The following is a 19512-nucleotide window of genomic DNA, read 5'->3' on the forward strand; positions in this document are numbered from 1 at the left end:
TTACACTTAAGAAGTTAGATATTTTAACTTCACCTGTGTCCTGTCAGTTTCAGTAAACTAACTCCACATTAGTGGTTTCACACTGAACCATTCATTATTTCATTTCCTTCTTACAAACTAAGTTGGGTTTGATGGGATGGTCTCTGTGTTTCAAATGGAGAGTTCTCAAGACCAGGCTTTAGGGCCGTTGCTTCTCCTCCTGACTGACAGGTTGCAGCTACACTTTTAGGACTATGAAGCACCAATGGCTATTAAGGAAGGGTGTGGTCACTCAGGAAGTAATTGGCTTTTTATACGTTCTGTTTATATTAACCCCTTTTCTGGGAGTGAATATTGTTGTCACAGCTTTCAAAACTGAAATTGCTCTCCGGGAATTTTCTTTCTTCAGTGAGATGGACATCCTCAAAACTGAGCACTTTACCACCCCAGCAGTTGGTGATTCTGTTCAGCCTTCCCACAGAGATTCTGAAGACAGTAGACGGAGCCCAGTTGTAAATAGTTCAGACCAGGACAAGAACAAGGATGGTCATCTTGAAGCACTAGGTGGACCTGGTTCCTCTATCCCTAAAGAGAAGGCCACAGGTTCTCTCCCCAAGAAGGAAAGAGAAGAGATGCCACTTTCTTCTGGACCAAGTAAAACTGTGGTCCACTTCAATCAGCCCAATAGGTTAGTGTGACGCCATACTTTGAAATGTGCCTTTGATTCTTTGTGCTTGTAGGGCTGGAAAACCTTCAGTTCATATTTGAATGCCTTTTGCAGAGTTACCAATTCATACATTTGGAATGACTTAGCTCATAGGCAGAATACATGTCACAAGATGGGACAAATAATTATTAAATCATGTCAATGATAAGAAGAACATAAATTGACAAAGTCTGTCTTCACTAAGTTCTTACAGCCATAAGTAGCCTCTAAGAGATAATATGTAAATAATATAATAAATAATAAGAAGCTCTACGCTCTTGGCCTTCCCTTCCATGACTCTTACCTTCCTTGTGTTATCACACTCAGAGGTTAGTGCTGCATAGTTGCCTGTGCAATATGAAATCGTTTTGTTTCTGTATCTTTACTAAAGGATGTCATTAATATTCTCTTAATTCATTTAATTTTTGCTGGGTTGCAGTATTTAAATTTAGGAAGTAAAAAAATAGGTAAACCATGATTACTGTCCTGTGTTCTCAGACTATCCAGTAGTAAGAATAAATTTTTAATATTTTCAGTTGTAACTTTTAAAAAACCATACTTTTAAGATGGAAGTATTTACTGTTTTTTTTATTTCATGTGTTTGTGCTTGGTGTATACTTACTCATCTAATCTTACAGTGTACTTTCGGCTATAGTACTCTTCTTATTAGAAACGAGCACAGTATCCCCAACACTAGGATGGAATTCTCACAGCATGGCTAATTTGCTTTAGATGTACAGGTCCTCTTTATTACTGAGAAGTACTGGATTTGTTTGTGTAAGAAAATTTCCATTCATGAACCACAACCTTCTGTACTTATTAGATATAATTGTTATCTTTGTATATATGAAGCTCACAGAATTGGAATAAGGTGTGCAATCCTTAAGGTGTGTTTGTTCTAATGTGGATGATATAAAATATGGAAATGTATGTTGCAGTGCTCAGTAGTAGGAACACTTATAAAGTCCTCCCAGATAAGAGCATCTGTATAGTTCTTTTATACTCCAAAGGTAGATGCAGTTATATTCACTCAATACCTGTATGCCAGGCAGTGCTACTAAGAATACTCTGGTGGCTGAGACACTGTAATCCTTTCATACACAAACGTTATGGTATGAAAGAGAGAGAGTGTGTGTGTATGTGAAGCAATTAAACTAAAGTATGAAAAATAAGACAATGAATGGGTCTTGCTTTGGGAACACATAATCAAAGCACCCAGCCTAGTTATCAAGCAGAAAGGTTTCCCTGAAGAAATGTTATCTAATCTAAGACTAAAGCTAAGTGAGAGTTGACTAGGTAAAGAAATCAGAGGCTGGGTGGGTAAAGAACATTAAGAATGAAAACGCAAGGAAGAGATTTACAAGAGATTTACTAAAAGGTGGAGGGAGGGTTCATTGGATTTGAAGTGAAGAGAAAGGAATGAATCCACTGGGAATTAGAGAAAGAGTGGTTTGTGGTATCTAGTTTAAACAAGAGAACAGATTGTGACTCCATTCATTAAGAGAATGTAGCAGTGCCTAAAAGAGCAAAGGGTACAAGCCTTGGCACATCTCTCTAACTCTACAATTATGGACATTTTTGGATACAACTTGGTGCCTACTAAGTATGCTTTTGGTGAGTTTTTGCTATTGATCTTGTCTTTGTAGATAGAGCACACAATCAGCTCGTAGTCAACCTTATGAGTACTATTAATTACATGGACACAATGTTTTAGAGAGCGAGATAGGCTTGACCTTTCTTATTAAATATAAAAGTAAGCTGATATTTTCTGTTGTTCCTCCAATGTTTTTCTCTTAAATTATATCAGGAATGTTCAACGAACTTGCCTTTCTCTAGTAGTTTTTATATAGGTTAAACTGAATTATTATATATTGGCACAACTGTAATGCCTTTCTGACTTTGTTTCTTGTTCAACCTTTGTCAGCCTTTATGAAGACATAAACAAATGGAGGGTGGAGATAGTGCTCTCTTTAGATTTTGGAAATATTTTCTATAATTACTGATCACTGTACCACTTAGTGCTTGAGCAGTAACATATAAGGGCCATTCATCTATTTGGCATCAGGCTAGGTGATGGGCAGTGTTCTTCACTTGTATGTGCTCTCTCTACCCATCAAGTCTGATGGCTGAGAAATCTGGGCAACATTTATGTGGTAGGATTAGCGTTGGGATGTGGCTTTCCGTACACGATTTGCAGCTTACTTCCTTCTGAGATAGCAGTGCAATTCCTGAGGCCTATCTTCTTTTTTCTACCATTTTCTTGCAGGAAATTGTCACCTGCTTTCCACCAAGCACTACTCTCTTTTTGTCGAATGTCTGCAGATAGTCGTTTAGGATCAGAGGTGAGTTTATATCACAGCTTCCATAAAACATCTCTACTGTTTTAGGGGTGTTAGTTTTTTATAGTGTTTCATACAAAGATAATTATGCTACGATTGCATTTCAGTTGAAAACCTATTCTTTAAGAAATAGTACATAAAAATTTCAACAGTAAGGAAGGTAGTTGGTTATTGGTTCACTCTCAGTCTGGCAAACTTCATTATAAAATCAGGTCAGCTTTCTCGGGCCTTTCTTGAAGCAGTTCAATACAGCTGTTGCCCTGGCATGGTTGCTGGGATCTTTTTTAAGGAAGAAGCAAACAAACCAGTGGTCATTGAGGAAGTCCCATTTCTGGGCTACCCTTTCTTCCCAGAACTGAGAGAGGTATGCCTCCCGGGTCTCACCCCTACTTTTTTTTTTTAATTGACATTTTATTTTATCTTTTAAATAAATATTTTTCTCAGCAAATAGAATTATACATGTTTATGCACACTAGATACATCACGGTACAAGGATCCATTGAGTCAGGAAGACTGACATTTGTCCTTCAGATACCACTTTTGTGTGTTGGACACATTCAAAACGAGAAATCCTCTCTATGAGCTAATTTATAATGTTCAATTCATTGTTGACCGCCATAGTTAACCTACTGTGCACATCCCTAGCTGCTAGCATAGATAACTTTTTGGGTTGTCCTTCTTAGCGGCTAGAGGTGTAGCTTAGTAGAAAAGCGTTTTCTCAGTGTGTGTTAGCCCCAGCATCATAAACATTAAATGAGTAACTCTACTCCTTTTACTAGCATCTCTTGTTCCATGACCGCCCCACAGAAATGACGCTGTCTGGGGCAGTGTTGTTATTAGTAGTGGGAGTTATGATGCTGGAGCTTGTTTTTCCATCCAGAGTATAGACATGTACACACCTTTACACACAGAAGTCATCCACAATTGTCATTAAACTGTTTGGTTTTCTAGGTATCTAGGATTGCAGACAGTGAAAAGAGTGTTATGTTAATGCTGGGACGCTGCCTGCCACACATTGTTCCTAATGTGCTGTTGGCCAAAAGAGAGGTAAGACACATAAAAGTATTTTTATCCCAGTAGTCCCATCATGTGATCATTTTTGTCATTTTGAAGTTTAGTGTTATATTTTTATTTTGTTAAGTCTGTTACTTGCAATCATATTCTTACTTTTGTGCATGCGTCTCTGATCCTAGAGAATGGTTTTACACCTCTGTCAGGTGAGTTCAGTAAAACTGCATGGTATCCATGGTTTCCAGTTTTGCTTAAAGCATTATTAGCTTCTGCGGTGCTATTACTGTAGGTCCATTTATGTGTCATGAATGCTGTCATCTTCATGTAACCAAACACTAATTGATTTTTTCTGTTCTTTTGATGCTATCTTTGACATGTCTATAGAAGTTGACACTCATTGAAAATTAACAGACTAACATAATATAATAATGTAACATTTTTCCCAAATGCATTTGTAATTGCTTGTTATGAATCTTAGTTTTATTATGTTTGTTTAACAATAAATTATCTCATAATGGTAAGATAGCTGAAATACTAAAAAATAATAACCTTTTAAGTTTTGTATTTGCATTCTTTACAGATGCTTTAAATATCTAGTTAAAGTTGCAAGTAAATTTTAGCATATGTGACCTAGACCATGAGCCAGGGACACATTACGAAGTTATCTTTATAGTTATAAATTACTGTATTTGTCTAACAAAATTTTAAATTTATATGTTTTTATCATTATCGTGTTAATATTTATCACTGATTTTACTCATATTCATGGGACCTACAGTATGTTAGGTATATAATGCATTGGCAAAACCCATTTAAAGCTGACGTTAGTTATTTATGTAAACAAAAGAAATTCGTACTGATCCTCAAGAAAGGATATGTAGAGCTTTGAAAGTTTTTATTTCTATAAGTATTTTTAATTTTAAAAATTGACCTAAAAGTTTTCATTCCTATAGATGTTTTTAATTTTTAAAAAGCTTAGAAGCTAGTCTTGATGATGGCTTTATCTGTATCTAATTTGAAATGATTGTGACATACTAATCTGTCTGGAAGCCTTCGAGATCTTGAAGGATCAGTGTCCAATTTCAGGTTGTCTTGCGGTTCTGCCTGGCAGGATGGTGTTTGAGCTTCTCCTCTCTCGGCTTGTACTCTCCATGTTATCAACTATTGTTTGCATCCCACTTACTGTTCTTCCGCGGTATAATTTTTAAGTGTTATCAAACCTGACTTTTATAAAATCAGTTTTGCCTTTTTTTCATATTAGTATAAACACTTAACTAAAAACTGATTGTATTGCATGAAGTATTTATAGTTTTGTATCATCAGTAATCAGATATCATGTGTGTGTATACACATGTATACTTTTTTGGCTCATTTTTAACTTTCTTATGTTTAAAAATTATTGAGTGTTCTTGTAGGTTCATGAAAAACTGATCCTTTTCTCTATTTAATTATTTTTCCTCTTGTTCTATTCGATAAAAGTTGTATTTTCTCAAAATTAAATTAGTAAATGATAAAGTATATATTAATTTGGTTTAAAACAAATCCTTGGCTATAAAAGGACAGAACCTTAGAGCATGTGCTTAGCACCCTTGAGGCTCTAGGTTCAATCCCTGGTACCCCCAGAGGGAAAAAAAGAAGCAAAATTTGTCTTATCTTATTAGATTCTTGGAATTTAATTTATTTTTGATATTTCACCTGTTTAAGCCTGTATTTTTAAAGAGCTCCTATGATTAAAGGATTGGTATTTGAGGCTTTTCTTATTCCTCAAGTGTTATGTGCTTTTTTTCAGCATAAGCAAAGTTAAAAGGTTTAGTTAGCTGATGATCATTATAATATCCTAGCTGATGACATAACACATTAGAAACAGGGTTTAAGACTTTCAGGAAGTATAAAGTGTTACAACTGTGATGGGTAAGATATCCTGGCAGTCAGGAGCCAAAATACCACAGGTCACACCTTACAGAAAAGATTTCTTAGGAGAGACACAAGAAGGAGGCTGCCTTGGGTGAGAAGCAGCTGCAAAGAACTGAGCAGGAGGCAGGCTTTATAGAGGATTTCTTTGGCCTGGCAAGAGCTGTTCAGGATGGGATGGATTTTGTGACCTGATACAGTGCTTTTTTTTCTATTTTTTGTTTTGTTTTGTTTCTATAGAACAGGGCCTGGCCACTGTCCCATGTCAAGGTGCTGGAAACTGCCATTATGACTCAAATCTGGGGGTTGAGGCCTAGCCGCTCATGTGCTTTGAAGCTATATATTAACATTAACTTTATTAAAATAGAAAAAGATAGACAACACAAATTCTTTTCCCCATCCCACATATAATTTTACTAACTTCTAATGTGTTTTTTCCAAATCCTTTGACCATTTTTAATTGGACTGTCTTTATATGTTTTAGCTGTAAGAGTCATATAGATTGGATATGAAACCCTTTTCAATTACGACTTGTAATCATTTTATAGATAGCCCTTACATTGATTATTAAGCTGACATATATGTTCAAGAGAAAACGTATTGCCAGTTGAAGGCCTTTGCCACTTCTGTTGACAATTGGCTACTATAGGTTGTTTGGGTCTGAGAATCTCAGTTCTATTCCATTGTCTGCATATCCTATTCTTATCCTTAAGCCATTCCCATGCTTTTTTATTGCTGTAGTTTTTAGTATGTTAAATGATTGGGACATCTGAGTTTTCCAATTTTATCTGTTTAAATATCTGTTGATTCTTTAGGGAACTTTGCAGTTGCGTTGATTTAATGTTCAACTTCCTTTTCTGCAAAAACAGTTCATAGATATTTGAAAGATATTATATGAAATCTGTTTATGACTCTATCCAGGCCTCTACATCCTTGTCCTATACACTTGTTCCTCACATCTGTTCAGGCCTCCACACAACTGACACGCTTCTATAGATATATGCACATAAGTTTAAAAAAATTATCTTTAATAAACTATTTAAGCTTTTTGACACTTTAACTTATGGACACATAGGACTGAAGAGATGGCTTAATGAGTAAACTGATTTCTTTTTGTAAGCTGGACAGCCTGATTTAGGCTGCTGAGAACCAAATTAAAAGTCAGATGCTGTGGCAGCAGTCACAGCACACACCTTAAATCTCAGCACTCAGGAGGCAGAAGCAGGTGGATCTCTGACTTCGGGGACAGTCAAGTCTACATAGAGAAGTCCACTCGAGGGTTGCAGTAGGGATTAAAGCCAGGTGCAGTAATACATGTGAATATACTCTCTGCACTCCTGTGGAGAGATAGGAAGTAGAGACAGGAAAATCCACAGAAGATGATGGTTCTCACGCAGCAGTGAGTAAGCGAGACCCTGTCCTGTCTTATGGTGATGACAGCACAGACGCTGTCCTCACTCTCACACTTGCGCTATGGCAAGGACACACAGAGTGGACAGGGAGAGACGAGGGGCTGAGGGGATGGCTCAGCTGATAAGAAAACGGAAGTATCGGAGTTTCTATCTCCAGTACCCACATAAATATTGCCTGGGCTGGCGGCTCAACTATAATTCAAGCCTTCAAAGGCATAGGCATATGACAACGGGATCCCTGAAGCAAGCTGGCTAGCAAAACTGGCCATGTTGTCAAACTGTGATTGGGAGACTCTACCCCAAAGAATAAGGTAAAAGAGCAATTAAGGAAGATACGTCAACCTTGAGACTTGTCCCACACACAACACATGCATATATCTGAAATGAAAAGGGAACACTCCTGCATTGCTGGTGGGAATGCAAGCTAGTACAGCCCCTTTGTATGTCAGTGTGGTGATTTCTCAGAAAATTAGGAAACAACCTTCCTCAAGACCCAGTAATACCACTTTTGGGTATATATCTAAAGGATGCTCAATTGTGCCACAGGACATGTGCTCAACTATGTTCATAAGCAGCATTGTTTGCCATAGCCAGAACCTGAAAACAACCTAAATGCCCCTCGACCGAAGAATGGATAAGGAAAAAGTAGTACATTTACACAATGGAGAACTACACAGCAGAAAAAAATGATATCTTGAATTTTGCAGGCCAATGGATGGAGCTAGAAAACATCATTGTGAGTGAGGTAACCCAGACACAAAAAGACAATTATCACATGTACTCACCCATAAGTGGTTTTTAAACATAAAGCAAAGAAAACCAGCCCAGAAATCACAATCCCAGAGAACTTAGACAACAATGAGGACCCTAAGAGAGGCTTACATGGATCTAATCTACATGGGAAGTAGAAAAGACAGGTTCTCCTGAGTAAACTGGGAGCATGGGGACCTTGGGAGAGAGTTGAAGTGGGGGAGAGGCAGGGAGAGAAGCAGAGAAAAATGTAGAACTAAATAAAAATTTTAAAAAAAAAAGAAATTCCTCTGGGAAAGAGCATCCCTAGCCAGCATCCCTGCCATTCTGTGTACATGTTAATGTTTGCCCCACCTGACTCTGAAAGCTTTGGTCTGCCTGTGCCTAGAGGAGTAATCACCAGAGGATCTGCTCTGCCTGCATCTGAAGGAGCAGTCAGGGGAGCCACAGTCCCCAACTACACCAATGGGAGGAAGAGGTACCCCTGAAGCACAGGCTTCACCTATACCAATTGGAGGAAGATATGGGTAGACAAGGTAAGAATACACTCAACAACGTAAAGAGCAATATGGCACCACCAGAAACTAGTGGTTCTACAGCACCAAGCCCAAACATCCCAATGCAGATGAAGCAGAGGAAAATGACCTTAAACATAACTTTATGACGATGATTGAGGCCCTTGAAAAGGAAACGAAAAATTCCTTCAAATAAGTGGAAGAAAAGTTAAAAAAAAAATTGAAGAAATCAACAAAATCCTTAAAGAAAATCAAGGAAAAGCAATCAAACACATGAAAGAAGACTTGAAAACTGAAATAAAGGCAATACAAAAACACAAACTGAGGGATTTCTGGAAATGGAACATTTGAGTAAATAATCAAGAATTACAAATACAAGCATAAATAAAAGAATACAAGAGATGGAAGACAGAATCTCGGGCAATGAAGATACAATAGAGGAAATAGATTCATTGGTCAAAGATAATGTTAAGTACAATACATAAAATATCCAGGAAATCTGGGGCACTGTGAAAAAGCAAACCTAAGAATAATAGGGATAAAAGAAATAGTCTAACTGAAAAGCACAGAAAATATATTCAACAAAATCATAGAAGAAAATTTTCCCAATCTAAAGAACGACCTGCCTATGAAAGTACAAGAAGCTTCCAGAACATCAAATAGACTGGACCAAATAAAACGTCTCCTTTTCACATAATAATCAAAACACTAAACATATAGAATAAAGAAATAATATTAAGAGCTGCAAAGGAAAAGGACCAAGTATCCTATAGGGGGAGACCTATCAGAATTACATCCAGGTTCTCAGTGGAAATTATGAAAGCTAGAAGGTCCTGGACAGGCATTATGCAGAAACTAAGAGACTACGGATGCCAGCCCAAACTACTATACCCAGGAAAGCTTTCAATCACCATAGAGGGAGAAACCAAGATATGCCATGACCAAACCAGATACCTATCCACAAATCCAACCCCACTAAAAGTACTAGAAGGAAAATTCAAACCCAAGGAAATCAACTACATCCACAAAAACACAGGCAATAGGTGATCTCACAGCAGCAAATCTTAAAGAAGGGGAAAGCACACACAATGCCAATAACAACAAAAATAACAGAACTAGCAATCACTGGTCATTACTATCTCTTAATATAAATGGACTCAATTCACCTATAAAAAAGACAGTCTAACAGATTGGGTATGAAAATAGAATCCATCCTGCTGCATACAAGAAACTTTCTTGTATTTGCATACAAGTATCTTTGCTTCATTTTATAACTTTGAAGTTATAGATTATGGAAAGAATATGAAAAATAGTATAGGAAATACATATGTAGAAATAGGAAGAGGGCTAGGGGGTACAAGAAAGGCACTAAGGAGTAAAATATCTGGCCTGACATGAAGTACAGGTCAAATTTTGGAGTTTTTCTTGTTTTCAGAAGTCATTTCTTCTCTGCACTTTTACTAAACTTCCAAATCAGATTAAATATTTATTTTATGAGAGTTCTCCAATAAAATCTCAGTTAATCCATCAATCATGATATTAGCATTTGTCTTAGTTAGGGTTTCTATTGCTTTGAAGAGATAACATGACCATGGCAAGTGGCAACTCTTTTTTTAATGACTTTGCTTACTTACGTGTTTGTTTATTTGTTTGCATGGCCAGCTGCAGTTTCCCCTCCCTCATCTCCTCCCAGTCCCTCCCCTCCACCTGCCTTTTGCCCTACCCTATCCACTCTTGTAATCGGAGGTGAGTTTTTGTCCTGCCCCATCTGCAGCTGCTTCCCAAATTACCACATAGGAGGGTTGTATTAATTATAAATGCTTGGCTGGTAGCTCAGGTTTATTACTATCTCTTACGCTTAAATTAGTACATAATTTTTATCTCTGTTTAGCCATATGGCTTGCTACCTTTTCTCAGTGCAGTTTTCTCATCCTGATTACTCTGCAACTGGCCATGACTCCAGACTCTGCTCTTCTCTTCCCAAAATTCTCATAGTCTGCGTACCCCTCCCTGATATTTCCTGTCTGGCTACTGGCTAATCAGTGTTTTATTAAACCAATTCAAGTGACAAATCTTGGCAATGTGCAAGAGCATTATCCCAGGGCACACTCCTCCTTTGTTCATAAAATAGCAGGTTTCCTGTGGAGAGCAACAAAATCTGATTTATCAAGTTGTAGTAAAACTAAGCACCTCGCCTTGTAGTAGGGCTGGGCAAGGCAACCCAGTTTGAGGAATAGGGTTCCAAAAGCCATTAGAGGAGTCAGAGACAATCCCTGCTCCCACTGTCAAGAGTCGCACAAGTAGATCAAGCTACACAATTGTCACATATATGTAGAGGGCCTAAGTCAGTCCCATGCAGACTTCCTGGTTCCATCCTTTTGCCTTTGAATTTTATGATGTCATTGTTTTTAACAGCTGAGTAAGACTCCATTGTGTAAATGTACCATATTTTCTATATGAGGTTGAATATTGTTCTTTCAAGGTCTCTAAAGAATTGTGTTGGCATTTAAATGGGAATTGTCTTTAATCTGTAGATTCTTCTTTAGTGCTCCTCTTATAGGCCAATTATTCACACGTGAGTCTATGAGGGTCAGACCTATAGAAACCCCCAAGAACCCAAAGTGGTCATGCAGAACTTGAATATTCTGTCTTACAATCTCAGCACAGAACTATTTTTCCTAATTTTCTGTAATTTTTTAGTTGCTGTTTAGTCTGAAATCAATATAGGCATCTAAATAGCATGATTGGAAAAAAAAGAAACAGAATAAGTACTTTAGACTTTTTACTTCTCTCATTTGTTTGGAGTTTCTCTTGTCTAGATCTTATAACTTCAAATTTAAAATTTAGAGTAGATAATTAAAGTTTAATATGAAATATAAAAACCTTGATAAAAGGGCTTTTTAGTCTTGCTTTTTAGCTCCATCCCAACTCTAAACTTATGTCATCTACACACAATTTAAACCTGCTTCTTAGGCTCTGAGCTGCAGAGCTTGCTTAATGGTTTAGTTTGCTTATACTTTGAGGCAGGTAATTAGGTAAATGGGAAAGAGAGATTCTTCCCTCCAATCTTAATATATTCTCATGATTTCTTTAGAATACTTAGAGTTTGGAGCATTTCTCTCCAAAAATATCTTTCTACTTTTCAGCTTTTTTTTAACCATTAGAAATGAAAAACATAATATATTTAGGATCCAGAATATTGTCTTAATGAAAATGTGGACAGCTTTAATTTCATACATTTCTATGAAAAAGAAACTTGGCACTTCTTTAAAAAAAAAAGTTTGTTACTTCTGTATGTTGACTGTACGATGAAATGTAGTTTAAATTTTCAGTTTAGTATCAAATATTTCTAATTATAGTCAGTAGTAATACCCACTGATCTGCACCTATAGCCCAAGAATGGTCACTTTAATTAGACAATGGATTAAATATGAACGGTACAAAATTATTAAGTTATAGTTCATACTGACAGAAGCGTGTGTGTGTGTGTGTGTGTGTGTGTGTGTAAAGGAATTTTTGTTATATAGTTTGGGAAAAGATTTTTGTGTTTCCATTTATTTTGATTTTTGTATACCTGTGTTTGTTTTTTACTTGGAATTTTATATTGTTGGTATATGTAGTGTTGGTTGGAGGTCAAGGCTTTATGTACAAGCTAAGTAAGTACCTTATTGAGGTGGATGTCCGGTCCCAGGAAAATGCTTTGTTTTCTTACTTTTTCTTTTCTTCAACTTTTAATGCTTTAAAAAAAAAAAGTAGTGAACTTTTGTGAGAAACTTAAAACACTTTTAAAATTAATGTTATATCAGATTGTCAGATTATGGGATGTTATTTACTGTAAAAACCTAATGGATCCTTTGGCAGTTCTGGCTAAAAAAAAAAAAAGGTTAGTTGAACCTTGAATAATTTTTATTACACTGTGATTTATCCTTATCTTTAACCAGTATATATATATATGTATTAATATTCTCTGTTTATTGAGGTTTTAAGGGTACTCTGGAAATAAAATTTAGGATATAATGCATTGTATTTTTATTTTTAATTTCTCCACTCTCATATTTCTTTAGGAGTTGATCCCCCTCATATTGTGTACAGCATGCCTACACCCTGAACCTAAAGAAAGAGACCAGCTCCTCCACATACTCTTCAACCTGATCAAGAGGCCGGATGACGAGCAAAGGTGGGTGTGCAGGAATAAACAAATGCAATGCTGATATACTAGTTTTCTTAAGGAGCACCATAGTTGGTGATTTAATCTACAGGCCTGTTTTCCTTCCAGTATCAATTTCAGTGTGCTGGAGTTCTGTCATATGTCCACCATCTTGAGTATGATGTCAATAGTGTTATCATTTGCCACGGACCGTCTCTCTGGGAGACTGCAATCCACGGGAGAACAGGGGTGAAGGATAGGAAAGTCAGGATACGACGCAAGGGAATGACAGACAGACACACTGTGTAGTGAGAATCTGCTGCAATTTTATCTCTGCAAAGTTCAGGTTTATATACAGAACTAATTAAGGAACTTGGCATGTGTACATCATTACCCCACTCACAGTTCTAGACATACATAAATCAAGGCTAAGCATTATCTAATTCAGGGCTTCCTTTGTACCACAGCTGTTGGCAAGGACTTCTTAGAACACTGTCTCACACCATTAGCCACAGTCTATCAGCAAGAGCTGGTTCTCAAGGTCAAAGCCTCAGAGTTCAGAGCCCCCACTAATATATCTTTTTATACTTTGTTGCACTGTACCCAGGTGTGCTATCCGTTCCTTATCAGACGTTTTATACCAATATTCTAAAGCTGGTTTCATGTTTTCTGCTAATTCTTTTCTCTCATCTTTGGTATAAAAGCACCAGGGTTTTTTAGTTCTTGCTAATTTCTCCATAAACGGAAGTTCATGCCATAACTGCTTCTTTCCCTGATAGTTTACCCATCTATTCCCAAATTTATCATACTTTCCTGTCTTCCCAAACTTAAGTTAGGGGCGGTCTGTTTTATCTCTTCCAGAACTGCTTTAATGAATGGTGGAGCGGATTTCAGAGGATCATCAGTTTCATTCTATACTGTGATTCTTGGGAGCTTGGTCAGCTGTGAACAGGAAAGATAAGATATACAAAGAAAGAGCATGCAGAGTGCCAGGAGGGCTCGCTTCCAAGGCCATCCCTTAGCAGGAGGCCTGTCTTCGGCATCAGGTCCCCTGTCGACTGCTGATTGCCAGGCATCAGGTCCCCTGTCGACTGCTGATTGCCAGGAGACTGCCTGAGGCTGCGCTCCAGGAAGCTCTGACCTCAGTCCTTCAGCAGGCTCAGGCCAGTGCAGTGGCATTTGTCACTACACGGCAGTTACTGCTGTGGACATGGCAATCATTGAGTTTGTTTTCCTTCTATTCACCTCCATTTTAAAGGAACCTGCAACTTATACCGATAAATAAATAGATCATAGGGAAAACACTCTGAGAAATTAAACCTGTGAAAATAAGTAAATTCTTGAAGCAAAAGTAGCTGTGAAAAGTATGTACAAATCCTGTTGAGCCTCTACTTTTATAATTAGCATAACTAAGTCTTTGCAAACTGAATCTATGCTTTGTTCTTTAAAGTGTTGATTTCTCATGAACTCTAGTCAATCCATGAATTGGCTCTTGGTCAGAATCTAACAGAATTTAGCATCTTTATCTTTACTGATCTCTCAGGATTAATGAGACCAGGAACCATTTTGTAAATGAAGTGGCAGAGACCCTCAGGACGAAAGCAGAGAGCTGGTCCATTGTCTATAGTACTTCTAAACCTTTATTGCCATCACAAAGCTTGATGCAACACCAAATGGGTTCCTGAGGGTCACACCAGTTTCTGAGGGACTCAGACCTGTTCTTTCTACGCAAGTTAGGTGGGAACTCTGCTGCAGTGGATGGGGTGGAACTACCAGGAACAGGTCCTTTCTGGAGCTTGCATGCAGCCCCTGATGGCCATCAGGTACAAATGCGTGGAATCGCCATAGGACGGCACCCCGCACACAGGAACATGAGGGTGGCCAAGCCTTCACATCAGAAAAAAAACATTCTTGACTACTGTGTTTTTATATTACAGAAATACAACTTTTTATTAAAATAGACTATTAGCAATATTCTATGTTATCATATAATACAAATGAAAAGTAGACAGATATGTTCGTTAGCACATGCTTGATAGGTAGCCACTTGTTATTTTTCTTTAGTTAATTCATCTCAGACTTCTTCAGCAATATCTTAGTAAAACCTGGTTTTATACTCCACGATGGTACTTCCTGCAGTTCTTTGACAACAACCATAAATGATACCATATTTCTAGCTAAGTAGTCTTATTTTTTTACTGCTATAATAGCCTACTTCCAGTGCTATTAATAATATACTGGCCATCTGACCTTTTTTATTTTGAACTGCATTTCAGAGCTATCACTTTTTCTTTTCAATGTTTAGATGTGGTTAATGTAGTAGTAGTACATGCATATAATGAAGAAATATTTTAAAATTTGTGTGCCAGTGACTATGACCAGGGTTTGGGGGCTCACGCGAGAATTTCGGTTAGCCATAGGACAGTTTGGGTACTTTCCTCAGACACAATGCATAATTTTACTCTTGTCGGCAAGAAGGATAGAGCCCAGGGACTCACCAGTGATCTGCAGATGCTCTACCACTAGCCTAGCTCCAGACCTGGCCCTCGAAGCAGCTTTTTTCAGAGGTCTAGAGTAGAACACATTAGGCTGGTCGGCCAGAGAACTTGTACATCTGCCTACTGCAGTCTCTGAACTGGCCCTACAAGCGTGCCTGTCATCCTTGGACTTTTCTACAGTTATCAGACAGTTGTGGAACACATACATATGTATGTAGTTGGTACAGAAATACTCAGTTATTAGGAGTATCTCATGAGAAAGCAGGTGATAGAATTTCTCAGTATATCTCTTTTTATTCACTTTAATTTACCTGGCTTTCTAAAGTGGGGGAAAATAGAAGAAATAGAAAAATCAAAAAGAAACACTGAGAAATAGAAACAAAGGGAGATATAAATGATAGGGAATTTGTGTGGTACAATTCCCAAAGATTTGATTAGAGTATAACTTGGATGGCATGAGGCCCTAGATTTGGTTCTCAGCAGTGCAGTTAAGAATAAGTGCACATCTCCTAATAAGCTCGTATTAGTACATGTGGGCTCTAATGAGTGGAAGGTTACTGTAATACATAATAAAGACACTAACGTGAAAAATTGAGAAACAATAATAAGGATGTTTAGAATTGACTCTTTTCTTGTTTATTTTTTTAATTTATCTTGGTGTAAGTTTGTTTTGTGACAGGGTCTCACCATCTAACCCTTACTGGCCTGAAACTTACATAGACCAGGCTGGTCAAGGTACACAGAGATATGTGTACCTCCAAGTGCTGGAATTAAAGGGGTGCTACCGTTACTGGCTGTTTAATTCTTTTTAACTTGTGGTTGTAATTCAATATTCTGATGCGCTACCAATTTCTTTCCTATTATTTTTCAGACAAATGATACTGACAGGCTGTGTGGCATTTGCACGACATGTTGGACCGACACGTGTGGAGGCTGAACTTTTACCACAGTGTTGGGAACAGGTGAGTTACCTGCATGGCTTTCTTAGCTATTTTCTTCTTATTCTTGAAGGTTTATATTTTCTTTTAAAAGTACATGGGGAAATCCATGGAAGGAGAATTATGACTGTCCATCGCTCTGCATATCATTTATTTGCACAAAAGAATGCTTTGCTTTATTCATTCATTCATCAGATACTTAGAAACACTAATTCCTGTGCCAGGTACTGCTGTAGGAACTAGAAAACCAGTGTAAAGAAAGACAAAGTAGAGGACTGAGCATGGTAGAACACTTGTCCTCCTCTGAGGATGTGCTGTTGAACCAAGACTCCAGGTGCAGTAAGGTCCAGCAAGTACAAAGTCCTTGCGTTATTTACTTAGCAAGTTTGACGAAGAGTTAACAGTGTGTGTGCAAGTGGAAAACCTGTATACATAGTAGATACCTGCAGTTTGCAAAGTGTAGAACTTTGATACAGCAAGTTTATATATTTATAATCAAATTCATTTTACTGGAGTAGTTTTTTTTTAAATTATATTTTATGTTCATTGGTGTTTTGCTTCCATGAACATCTGTGTGAGAGTGTCAGAAGCTCTAGAACTGCAGTTATAGGCAGGTGTGAACTGGCATGGGTACTGGGAATTGAACCCAGGTCCTCTGGAAGAGCGTATCGTGCTCTCAACCATTAAGCCATCTCTCCAGCTCCCATTCTGTTGTAGGAGCCTACTTGTTCATTCCCAGCTGCCCAGACTCAAAATAACCACACAGAAACTGTATGAATTAAACCACTGCTTGGCCCATTAGCTCTAGCTTCTTATTGGCTAACTCTTACATCTTCATTTAACCCATTTCTATTAATCTGTGTATCACCACGTGGCTGTGGCTTACCAGCAAGGTTCCAGCTTATCTGTTCCCAGCGGAGGCTCCATGGCATCTTCTGACTCCACCTTCTTTCCCCCAGCATTCAGTTTAGTTTTCCACACCTACCTCTCTATTCTGCCCACACAGGCCAGTGAAGATTCTTTACTAACCAATGGTATTCACAGCATACAGAGGGGAATCCCACATCACCTCCCTTTTTCTGTCTAAATAAAAAGGGACATTTTAACTTTAACATAGCAAGATTACATACAATAAAACAGATGTTAAGCAAGAATTACAGTTACAATATTTATATCTACTTTATCTTTTATTATAACTAAGGAAAACTATAATAATACCTATCTATTCTTCAACTTCATCAAAGACTCCAGAGGGATATAATATCACCTAAATAAACAGGAAGTACATTGTAAGCTACTTCCAAAACTCTAGAATTGACAGAGACATCTTGCTGCCTGGACAGTCACCCAAAATTCTTCTGTAATATTGGGGCATCCATCTTCAGCCTACAGGCCCATAGTACCCAACAGACTTTTCCATGAAGCAGGAAATTTCAAAGATAGTTCCACCTCTATTGGCAGTTTGTCAGTCACTTTCTTCTGTGTCCTGCAGAATGTCTGGCAGACTCTTTCATGAAGCAGGAACCCCGAAGAATTGTCTCACCTTTAGGCAAGTTCAGCAGTCATTTCTCTGTGGGTCCTGAATGTCCATTTCACACAGCATACCATCAACCAGTCGAAGCAAAAGCAGTTTCTTGCTCAAATGACTAGCAAACTCCATAAGGAGCCTCTTCAATGCACATCTTCCTCTTGAAGTAATTGGTGCTGCCAGGAACAGATGTATCTAATGTCATTGAAAGTCTTAAGTTATTAAAACACTTTAAATGCCATATTCTGTAGTCTTTAAAAGGTTTGAAGAATGCCTGTCCTCTGAAATACATCTCTGTAGATCTGGAAAATCTAGCTAACATGACTACAAGCTTGACTACAAGAGATGATTTTAGTTTTTCCATTTTCTCTTTTTAGCTTGCACTTAAACTGAGCACAGTAATAAACACATTTAATCCCAGCACTCAAGAGACAGAGACAGGAGGAGTCAAGGCTAGACCCTGCCTCAAAATCCCTAAGAAAATTTAAAAAGTAAAAAATTCTGCCAGCCATAGTAGTACATGTGTGCAATTCCAGTACTGCTGAGTTCTAGACAAGCCTGAACTATTTTTCAAAAGCACCCCCAAACAGAGTTTTGTTAATTCCAGTGTTAGCTTCAGCCTATCTCTGAATGGTCAGTGTGTTCACAGAGTGGTACATTCATCTCTGCATCCAGTTTAAAAATTAAAGCATTTATTTGCCCCAAAACAAATGCACTGCTAGGCCGACTGTGGCTACTATGGGTCTCTTATTTCTCCATAGGAATCTTAAGAACTGCTTTTCATTTCTGTAAAGAAGCCAGCTGGGTTTTATTTTTGTTTTTGTTTTCTTCAAGTAATTTATTTAATCTATAGATGGATCTGGAGAAGATTCCCATCCTAATTATGTGTTTCCGATCTGAGTTTAGGGTAACAGAAGTTCATCAAAATATCTACCACAGTGGTTTGTAGCTTTCAGAATGTATGTTTTGTGCTTGTTTCATATCTTGTTTGTAATGCTAAAGAGAATCTTATTATTCATTAACTGAAGAAATGCAGTTGATCTTGTGTGTTTCTCACTGAGATGCAGTGTACTAGACAGAGAAGGAGCGAGGTGAAACTTTAAACACAGCTCTCTGATAGTCCGACTTTCTCTGCTTTCAGAGCAATTGTGACCGGATTGAATTTAGCTCAGAGATGTTTGTTACATACATCTCTGCCATCTCTCTTTTGTGACCTTTATGATCGTGGGTCAGGGATCTGACTAACCACCTACCTCTAGTTTGTTGCCCAGTAGCTTTCTATATAATTTCTTTTCTTAATTTTAGGCATCCAAAACATTATTGAATTATGTCATCTTTTGATATGGGAATATGAGAACAGATATACTTCTTTTCCAGTCAAAGAAAGATTTATATTCTATGAAGAAGACATATGGGAACAAAACCCAGTATGTGACTTTTTTTTTATTTTTGCTTCAGATCAGTGTAGTCAGCACATAGCAAAACTCCACTGTTTTGCATATACCAACAGGAAAGAGGTCTTCTCAAAAAGAGCATGTAGTTTTTATGTAGCTGGTTAAAGCATGGCTAACCTATTGGCTAGCCCCACAGGTGAAAACAGACTGGTGTTTATCACACACCAATTCTCTTAGGTCCAGAAGATTTCTCCACCTCCTGTTGCTAGAAGTGCTTGCTTCTTCTGACATGCTAAGGAGATCCTAGTCCTAGGCAGACACATGATTTCTAGATACCTTGCCAATTCTTCATCTTTTATTTTCCCTTTTTTCTTTAACAGATAC

General features: G+C 37.7%; 1 protein-coding gene across 4 annotated transcripts in view; it reads left to right on the forward strand.

Moving 5' to 3' along the window:
• Relch (RAB11 binding and LisH domain, coiled-coil and HEAT repeat containing) overlaps positions 1-19512 on the forward strand; it is an 84057-nt gene that overhangs the window by 26365 nt on the left and 38180 nt on the right. For all 4 annotated transcript variants that reach the window (XM_005348287.3, XM_026779687.1, XM_005348288.3 and 1 more), the window contains 5 exons: positions 389-667; positions 2952-3027; positions 3976-4071; positions 12688-12800; positions 16140-16230. In XM_005348287.3, the coding sequence (XP_005348344.1) occupies positions 389-667; positions 2952-3027; positions 3976-4071; positions 12688-12800; positions 16140-16230 (655 nt within the window). The remainder of the gene's footprint in view (positions 1-388; positions 668-2951; positions 3028-3975; positions 4072-12687; positions 12801-16139; positions 16231-19512) is intronic.

This window comes from Microtus ochrogaster, chromosome 6 (assembly GCF_000317375.1).
Source record: "Microtus ochrogaster isolate Prairie Vole_2 chromosome 6, MicOch1.0, whole genome shotgun sequence".
In the NCBI taxonomy this organism is placed as follows: domain Eukaryota; kingdom Metazoa; phylum Chordata; class Mammalia; order Rodentia; family Cricetidae; genus Microtus; species Microtus ochrogaster.